At 41.2% G+C, this 9,926-nt stretch overlaps 1 protein-coding gene across 1 annotated transcript in view; it reads right to left on the bottom strand.

Annotated features, from left to right (window-relative positions):
- Window positions 1–1,351: 1,351 nt before the first annotated feature.
- Window positions 1,352–9,926, bottom strand: part of nrg3b (neuregulin 3b) — a 202,621-nt gene continuing 194,046 nt past the window's right edge. Inside the window, exons 8-9 of the mRNA XM_042396662.1 lie at window positions 5,900–6,082; window positions 1,352–2,559 (exon numbers count right to left, since the gene is read on the bottom strand). Of these exons, the coding sequence (XP_042252596.1) occupies window positions 1,827–2,559; window positions 5,900–6,082 (916 nt within the window). The 3' untranslated portion in view covers window positions 1,352–1,826. The remainder of the gene's footprint in view (window positions 2,560–5,899; window positions 6,083–9,926) is intronic.

The following is a 9,926-nucleotide window of genomic DNA, read 5'->3' as shown; positions in this document are numbered from 1 at the left end:
ACACCACTCTTCTAAAAAATCTCCTTCTTATCTTATTTTTGATTTCCTTAGTTAACACTTAATAATAGTGGTGGACAGTGCTCTCATCGGTGGTCGTCATGTCCATCTGCATTTGTTTCCATTAATTTATTCAGCTTTTCCTGTTAATTTTTAATAATAATTCGTCTTTATTTGCACACCTTCTATTTGTGGTCTTGCACTGCAGGGCAAATACAGTATGCAAATCTGAGAATTTAGCAAAATACATGGTGAGTTCTGTCAACCATCAGGAACTGTATGTATTTAGAATCCTAAATATTTTCTATTTATGGCAACTTTATCTTTCCTTTGCAGCTGGCTTGGCTCAATTTCCCCTCGGGGATCAATGAGGTTCACTTTAATCTTCATAGAAACCTTCTTATAGACTCAAGATAGTTTTATTCTGCAGAGCAGTGATGAAGAAGTCTCACTAATACCCATTTGTAAGTCCTGTACAACTTACCTTGTGTTGCCAGCAGCCACTGCAAATCTGAATGGAAGAAAAACTCGGATATTCAGAATTTGACATAAATGAGGCATAAATAAAGATTTGTATTCGACTTGTATGCGGCTATGATTCATTTCCATCCACAAACCTCATGGCCATTGTTGAAATTCAAACAGCGAAGTGGATCTTTCTTTGTGTTTGTTAGCCTGTACATACAGCATTAAGTGCATCATGGTAAATAATGGAGTATAGTCTGCACTCAGTGAACATGGAAAATCTCTGAGGTGCTCTTATGATTCAGTGTCTGAAAAACCCTTTTCTTGACATGCAGTACACATCACCAAATATTTAACCCTTATCGTCCACTCCTTTTTTACCTTCATTGTGAGTTGCTTGAAGAATTTTCTTCCTAAACATGAGAATTAAAGAGAGGAAATGATTTATTTTCCTCTTTTGCACCTTCTTTACCCCCGTGGACCCCCCACCAGTATACGTACACACATAAACACCTGAGCTGAGGTTCAGCTATCTAAAAACATCTGGTAAATATCTGCGGCAAAAATAATGAGCTATACTTAATTAGTGTAGCTGTTTTTAGGTTTTTAGGTTGGGTGTAGTCTGATTAAATCCACCCTGAAAAAGAAAGAAGTGCATGCTACAGGTGTCAGTTGCCATGGCGATACTGTACAGGCCATAATTCAGATGATATTTATCCTAACCTTGGAATATTTTGTGTGAGAAGTGACGTGAACATCTCTGGATTTTTTTTTTTGTATATTTATATTGATTCTTTTGTATATTAAAGACAATAAGTTGAAAACAAGCACAGACATTCTCAGGGTCATGAAGTGAAAATGGATCGAGGTGAACAAAGCCCTTACTTAACACTGTTATCTTAGTCTTTATTTTGTCACAATTGTATGTCAAATATATATACGTCTATATGACATATATTATATGACATTTATAATTTCATTTCTTTACAATAGAGAAACAACATAGAGATGACACACTATTTTGGTTTCTAAGTAGAAGCTCCCTTTAAATAGTGGCATTTTTTCAATACACTGTTTAAGTCAAGCTCCCACCCAAGTCACGGTTTTGTTTTCCTTATTGAGTCACATTTATTCACAATGTGTGCTTGTTTGTCTCTTTTTCTTTAGAATTGGATGTCTTTTGTTGTGTCAATATTCTTTCCTCTGCAGTTCAATCTGTTTGCGTTCCTTCAGAAATTGAAAGCCATCTGTTGTTGGTCCATGTGGCCACACAGATGGTCCCACCTGCTAACCATCCTGTGACACCAGCAAAGGTATATAGTTATTGAAAACAGTGTCTTTGAAGCTTTACAGAGTTAATCCAATCAGCTTGCAGAAGGCCTTGCATAAGCATTTCCAGTTCCTCTGCAGCTGGGTCCTTTGGTGGCCAAGGAGATGTTTGCTCTTCCGTACACAAGGGATGTCTGACCTTGGCTCGGTCCCTGGGCTTCTCTTTGGCCTGCTGCCTTCAAACCTCTGGTACCACTGCCTGTGTGGAGAACTCTGGCTGAATATTGGACACTTTTCCCTTCTGACTCCAGCACAGTCCCAGCCTCCAGAGTGTTTGTGCCACCGCAATGAATCTCGCTGTGAGACCCAGACATTTTCATGGGGTTGGAAAGGCTTTTCTGTTTTAATTCCGGCGTGAGTTCCACTGTAATTTCAATGGAGGAGGGTGTTTGTGTGGAGCTTGGAGCAGCGGTGGTGGCAGGAGGGCTAACACTGCTGGGCATAACACCAGGCGCCAGCACAACAGTCTCACGGGGGGTAGAGGGAGGGTTGCTAATTGGCACCGCTGTCTTTCCAGCCAACATGGGGTGCCACTTGAGAAGTCCCCCTTGGTTCCGGTCACTTGTGTCCGCATGCCCTGCCTCGCGGTCACATGCCTGGAGCGAGGGGATGATGGGCACAGAGCGGGTGCGCAGGGAGGGTGGAAGGAAGGTTGTTCCCTTATCCAGGCGGGTGCAAGGGACCTCAGTCCATCCCTTCCTGGCTGCAAAGTGAGAGAGTGAGGTCCTGCTGAGGAGGGTGCCGACCCTTCCGCTGGCAGAATCACACCTTCAGGCAGAAGAAAGAATAGAAATGGCAGGGTGAGAATTAGAGAGCAAGTCATTTATGCTGTGACCTTTTCGTTCTAGACACTCATTTCCTAAGATGAATAAAAGAGAGTGAGTAATATAGAATGTGGTGATAAAGCTGCTTTTGTGCTTTCACCCATTTCATTCCTCTCATCATTCCATGCACCACTTCCACAAAAGCAACCTTCTTGTACCAAAATGATTATTATTTAGGTATTGTTCCTTCATAATCTTTGTGTAATTATTTATAATCCTCAGCATGAGCAGCCTGTATTATTGCTGCATGAATGTTTAACTGAAAAATCCCTTCTCTCATGAATGCCTTATCGGAGATTTATGGCTTTAGCAAAACAGCTGCTGGATTCCTGACCCTGGCCAGTGTGAGTATGCGGGCAAAAAAAGCCTTTTTGGACTTATATGTGTATTTTAATTTTGATTTTTTGACATGAAACTTATTGTGCAGTCTCACTGAACACGCCTTGTCTGACAGGCTCATACTGTAATGTGACAATTGGGGTGAATGTAGGTGTGCTAATGGGTGTGAGAGTCTCTGCATGTATATTTGCATGATAATACGTTGCTGCAGTCAAAGATCTCAAAAGAGTGGAGTATTACAGTGGCGACAAGATTGAAACACATCATTTTCAGTATGAAAATAACACAGGAAAGCAGAGGGAACTTATCCAGAGCTAAGTGGGTATGTTTGTATATGTGCAGAATTGTGCACTAGAGCTAATATTGTTATTGAAGACTCAATTCACATTTAGAATCACCTTAGCCTTAGGAGACAGCCAGTTTTATTGTCAGCCTTCAGAGACTGGTTGTAGCATAACCAAGTTTAAATAATTGAATTACTTTCCCACTCCTCCCTCGGTATTAGAAGAGGGGAGATGCAAGCTGGAGGTAAATCCGGCAGATTAAAACATATCTAAAAATAACTTCCATAGCAAATTTGCCTTCAATTCTGCACTTATCTTCGATGGGTAAATATATGTTTTGACAGCGGATAATGAAACTGACAATACTCTGCTGGGGATTTGTTGTCACAAAATGGAAAACATGGAAGGGTTATTCTCGTGTTTGTTTGCTGTTCTCGCCTCTTTCTTTTTTTTTTTACACTCTCTATGGCGCGCATCACTCTGCGCCTCCATCTTTCCTCCACTGCACTCTCATCATCTCTGCACAATCTTCCTTCTTTCCTCACTTTCCCTCTCTCGTTCTCTCACTCTCCCATCCACCTCCCATTTCTCATTTCCAGAGATGAGAGGATGTATCCATGGCAACAAGGGAGAGGTGGGGGCTGGAGGAAGAAGAGGAGGAGGGGAAGGAGGAGGAGGAGGAGGGGGCTGTGAGCTTGGTAGCATGGTGTTGTATGTCTGGTAAGTCTAGAAATAGGTCATTTCAGCCTCCTGGAGGCCAGCGAAAGCCATACTCGACTGATGGATCTGTAAGGGAATTATCAATGACTAATGAGATCTGAAACTGTTTAACTATACAAATGCAATCTTATCCCCAAGAAGATGAGAAGCCCTCTTATTTCATCTCTTCTCCTAAACACTTGAAAATGCTGTGTTAGATTTAATTGCCTATAGCTTACAGATTTTGCCTTTGTGATTTTAAAAAAGAATTCTCATTAGTTTCTTCATTAGTTAGTTAGTTTGTTTGTTATTCTGCGTGTGTGCTTGAGCACATGAATGAATGTGTGTGTGTGTGTGTGTGTGTGTATGAAGGAGGGAAACTGTTATGCTCCTGGAGGATCTCTCTGCACAAGCATTTGAAAGAACTGCTGAGCTCCATGGAGCTTTGTTTAAAAATGTAAATTATGGAAATAGGTCACATAAAGAGTTTGGCAGCTTGCAGTGTATCTTACAAGTCACTGTAACGCTCAATCAGGTTGGCATGCTAATAGGAACATTGCTAGGCACTTTTAAGTGTGTGGAATGCACGAGGGACACTACTGCTTTAATGACAGGCGTTTTTGATAACAGTGCCATCGCTCAAGTTGCACACACTGACAGCAAATTAGGCTGTTTCTGAGTCATATGCTAAATAGGACTGCCTTACTCAGGCTTAAAGACGCTCTCGTCTGCATCTGTAAATAAAACCTAAAATTATTCAGTGTTTTCAGTGTTACTTTTTTAAGTGGAAATGCCTGTGGAGCTGCTTGACATTATGCGTTATTCTACTTAGGAAAACAAGTACCTCAATGAGCAGTGTAAGATAAATATTTTCCAGCTCTGGTAGATGTTAAGCAACCACCAGTCTTATTTATAATCTCCAAGTCTTTCGGGCAAAAAGAAAAGTTTTAACGGATGTGAAATAATGCGCAACTTTGTCTTCACATCTCTTCCCTCCTTGAGGACACCGGATGAATGCTCCTCTTTGATAACAAATGTGTCAGAGAAGATTTCACATCAGGCTACTTTTTTGAACTCATGCCAGCGGAGAGCATCAGACTGTACTTTTAAAATGTTGAAGTTATTTTAAGCCCCCAGATAGCCAACTGGTGAGAGGTGGCTCTGCCAAAAGTCCTTCCTGCTTTTAATGCCTCCTGAAACAGCGCCAGTAGCTGTACTTCACTCATGATAGCCATGAAAATAGGGCAACTTGCTGGCCTTCCTCGACATCAGGCCAAGCATGAGAATTCAAAATGTGTAAATGCCTGAAATTAATGCTTTGGAATTTGTAGTCTTGTTCTTTAAAGCTGCCCAATGTGGGTTTGTGTTCAGTTTGTAAGAGAAAATTAAATAATTTCTTTGATATACTGTATAAACCATGAAGCTTTCACATAACGCTGGAGCATTTGCCAAAATCAAACCATTCCGGACATCTTGAAAATCATGTGAACTCGTGTATCATCTGTTAATTAGCTTTGGCGCTGTCGTTGTATTTCTAACCCTGATAAAACCATTGCAGATAAAAACACATTTTCATTCACAGCAGCAGCCCAGTGGCAAGTGAAGGGAGGATTACACACAGACTCATATCTTGCTCTATCCCAGTATCAGGATACGGTTGGGATCAAGTGTGTTCTCCAAATTAATTGTGACAGTCCCAGTTGAAGGAGGGCACAGCAGATTTCATTTATTTGTCTGGATCAGATTTCATAAGCCAGTTCACGGATTTGAACTGAGCGCATTTCAGTCATAAACTCATTTCTCCCAAAATTATCCCTCTGCCACTCCTACTTAACCTCAGTTAGTCCGGGGGGCTGTATCACTGAACCATCTATTTGACCTCAGTGTGCAGAGAATTTCCTCTTTGAGGCTCAGATAAGCATGACAAAACAAAACAAAAAAGAAAAACAGAAAAAGTTTCACCTTCCTATGGACTCCATATCTGTTGACTCATCCTCCTGTAAGTGTTTGTATACATGGCCAGCCACTCTGGATCCATCGATGAGATTTGTCGATATTTTGTGTTTTCCTCTGGAAATTGGTGGGGTCCTGAAGTAATTGTTCTCCCTCCGTTGTTGGGCAGGACTGAGCGAAAGGGAACTACTCCTATAATCAGAGGGGAAAACAACAATGGGAATGAATATCAGTGATTTAACACAACACTCCACACAGTGCTTACTAATCCACTGTAACATCTCTGTCTCATCTTTTGTGCTCATTCATGTAAAATGGACTGTAATGGGTTGACCTTTCTGTTCAACGTTTGAGGGAAAAAAGCATAAATTTAACCCGTGCATACATAAATGACCTTGATATTGTGTTCAAAGCATCAGGCTGGGGTATCATATTCATATGAAAAGAATAGTAATTTACCAGTAAGCAATACAATTTACATAATCATTAGTTTGTTATGGCTGAATCAAAGAGAGGAGAGAAGGAACTGAGGTAGAAGACCAAGAGTCTACAGTCCTGCTAATGGCTCTGTGAGGCTGTACTTAGGCACAGTGGTGCTTTTAGCTAAATGCTAACATGCTCACAGTCACAATGCTAATATGCTGATGATTAGCAGGTAATAACCAAAGTATTGAACAAACTAAAATGTTGATGTTTGATCTATTTTGGCTAGAAGTCAAGGGATCACCAAAGGGATCACAATTCATCCTGAAGGGAACATGAATGTCCCAAATTTCATCCAATAGTTGTTGAGCAATTTCACTCAAAATCACAAATGTCAACCTTGTGGCGCTAGAGGACAAGTCAGTGAAATACATCATCATCGTTTATAGAAATGTCATTACCTTTGCAGGTATTTGGTCATAAACCAAAGTATTGTGTAAACTTTGACCTGCTTGTGGTGCTACAGGAAAAGTATTAGAAATAATGCAAAGCTTTGGTGAAAGTTCAAGAAGGAAGATCTCTTCCCTCATGTTCCTCCTTTATTCCACTATGAGTGAATGTCTGCTATTTCCTCCTGTTCTATTTCTCTCCATCATGTCAGCTTTCCCATGCTGTCAAAATCCTTTCATTCACAATTCTAACATCACCATACCTGACCAATGATCTTTCTGCCCGCATTCCTCAAGCCATTCAGTCCCTAGATGCCATTCTTTTAATATCGCAGCAAATCTGCCATCCTGTCTTTCAGACCTATTGCGCAACACACCTCCTCCCCATAACCTCCATGATATCCATGGAAACGCTAAAGGTTTCCATCAACCATCTGCTGGCTTGACTCAACCATCACTCCGGGGGGATCCTGTCCTATCTCCTATCTTCATAAGGGCCTATGCTTTATGAAGATGCTTCACATTGCTAGTCGCCAAGAATCTTTGTGTTGCTGACATCAATAAATATTCCTATACACTTCCAATTGATCTCTCCTTATTGAACTTCTATCTTTTCAGGGCAGCAACAGTTGTTAAGATATTTCAGTCTGAACCACAAATGTTAACCTTGTGGTGGCAATAGAGGAAAAGTCAGGAGATCACCAAAATCAGTTTGATTCATCCTCTGGGAACCATGAATGTCTGTACAAAATTTCATGACAATCCATCCCGTAGTCCTAGGCACGTAGCTGTGGGTGGGCCTAGATGGGCCAGATTGCCGCATTACACAGAGGAACAGAAGCCTACTTTCCACTATCCAGCTGCTTTTAATGTAGGTTTAGATAAAAACCATGGTGACACAAATCAGTTTGCTTAAGTTAGTCACAAAAAGACGTCATGAGGAGCAGGAGGAAGAGAATTCAGCTCAAGTTCAGCCATCATTCTCAACCCAGACACCTCCTCCTGCGCCAATTTCTACTTAACAAGTGCCAAGTAGAAACGACACGTACGTGTCTGCTAATTCAGCCCTTTCCCTGACAGCAGCAGCATGTGACTTAGCACTTGATCCTCCAACGATGACATCCATCCCTCCATGCCAAAGCACAGGTACCTGCAGCCAATTGGATTTTATGCTGATGTTGCTGTGTCTGCCATCTGTGTGTGTGTGTATGTGTGTGTGTGCATGTGTGCGTGCATGTGTGTGGTTTATGTGGCCACTGTGCCAGGCTATGTTCAACTGTCATTTTTAACGTTACTGAGCGTGTTAGTGCCGGTGTACCTCTATCCATACACTTGATCAATGATGCTGTTATGTCTGTCAGCTGTGTGTATGTGTGTGAATATGTGGCCGCCATGCCAGGCTATGCGATGCTGTTAATGTTCATCTTGGTGCCTGTAACATTACCTCTGATGATGTATATGGCTTGTATGATTAAACTGTGGTGCATTCAGGCAAGTGTAGTGGTAATGACCTAGCTTGTCCTTAAACTGAACTCTCTCTTTATTTCATGCCGTAAACTAGTCTAGTAGACGTTTGGTTATTAATTAATAGCCGACTGAAACAGTGCAAAAATACTCAGCTATAACAATTTCCCAATGTTCATGGCTGTGGAACAATTAGCATGGCTAATGTTGGCTCTAGTTTTTTCCAGCATTAGCTCTTGTATCGACTGATGTTGTAAAAGGTTGATATGAATAAAGCTGAATTATGCCTGTTTTGTTGGCTATTAGCGTGCTTTTTTAATTAGGATTAGCTGAAAATGACAAATCATTGACAAATCGTTGTTGAATGTCAAAGGTCTAACTGAAAGGCAGCTGCTTATATCCACAATTCACCAAAAATATGTCTGATTTTAACAGGAATGTCCTACTGTGAGAATAGTCCTGCACATATTTTAATCAGTTTTGCACTGTTTCTGCTTTAATTGGGCAAAACCAGAGAGAGCCCGAGGGTGATGACAGGTTACAGAGGTACTGGGTATGTCAACAGAGCAGATACTTTCCTCCACTGAACCAGCAGGGTACTCCAAGCACTCCCACTCAGCATGAAAAGAAAAACTCATGCCCACTCGACTTGAGCACATTATCGATTGGCCTTCAATACTCCAATTTCCTCATAATCCAATGACAACGATGAAATCTTGGTGATTGATCAAATTCCACAATAGCACCTATGAAAACAATGATTGACCACTGGCTGTGTGATGACACATTGATTTGGAAAGTGTTATTTCTGTCAGAATTTGCTGGCAAAGCAACAAGGAAAAGCGAGTGAACAGAGTGAGCCATGCTGGTCAGTCTATTCAGTATGTATCAAACGTAAAAAGGACTGATTCAAAATGATTGATTTGTGCACTTTCTCTACTTGGTTATGTATAGCAAGCATTATGAAATGTAAAGGGAAAAACAGAATCCTATACTTTGAAAGTAAACTCACAATATAGCTTTTGGCTGAAGAGCAGGGTATGTGTTTTTCTAATTTATGAGGTCTATATTTTCTTTACTGTTCTAGCAAAATATCTGTTCAGCAGATAAAATAAGCATTCAAGCAGGTAAATCAATCTGCACATACCCATACCCTATGATAAGGCCCATGATGCACAGGTTACCTTCTGAGGCAATATTGATGGCGCATATTGACATGTTTTTATGGGGCATTTCTCTTTATAGCTCGCAATGTGGTCCAGTTTCTCAGGTCAATAGCCGAAAGCATCTCAACATCATCCATCACAGTCTAGTTCTCCCCCCGCCTCCCCCTTACTCTGAGAACAAGCTGAACAGATGATTGACTGTCAGCTGCCCTCCATGAAGCACCTGCATGACACCGTGGAGAATAAAAAGCCAGGACGAGTTGGCAGCGTCCCTGCAGCCACACATAGACAAGCTTTTGGAGGAAAAAAAAAACGTTCCTCTGTGACACAGCAGCGGTCCATTAAAACAAAGAACAACTGCCGCCTCAGCGGGGGTTTCACTAAAGTTGTCATCATAGTCAACCAGGCATCCAAAGACTGCCTGTATAGACAAAACCTGTGAGTTCCCCATTATCTCCCCAAACATAGCCGCCTTTAATCACTTTACTTCATGTGCTTCACAGTGTGTCCTTGCTACAGTATATAATGCTGAAA

Source organism: Thunnus maccoyii, chromosome 20 (assembly GCF_910596095.1).
Source record: "Thunnus maccoyii chromosome 20, fThuMac1.1, whole genome shotgun sequence".
Lineage (NCBI taxonomy): Eukaryota > Metazoa > Chordata > Actinopteri > Scombriformes > Scombridae > Thunnus > Thunnus maccoyii.
The sequence above is the reverse complement of the archived record's forward strand: the minus strand, read 5'-3'. Positions and strand labels throughout refer to the sequence as shown.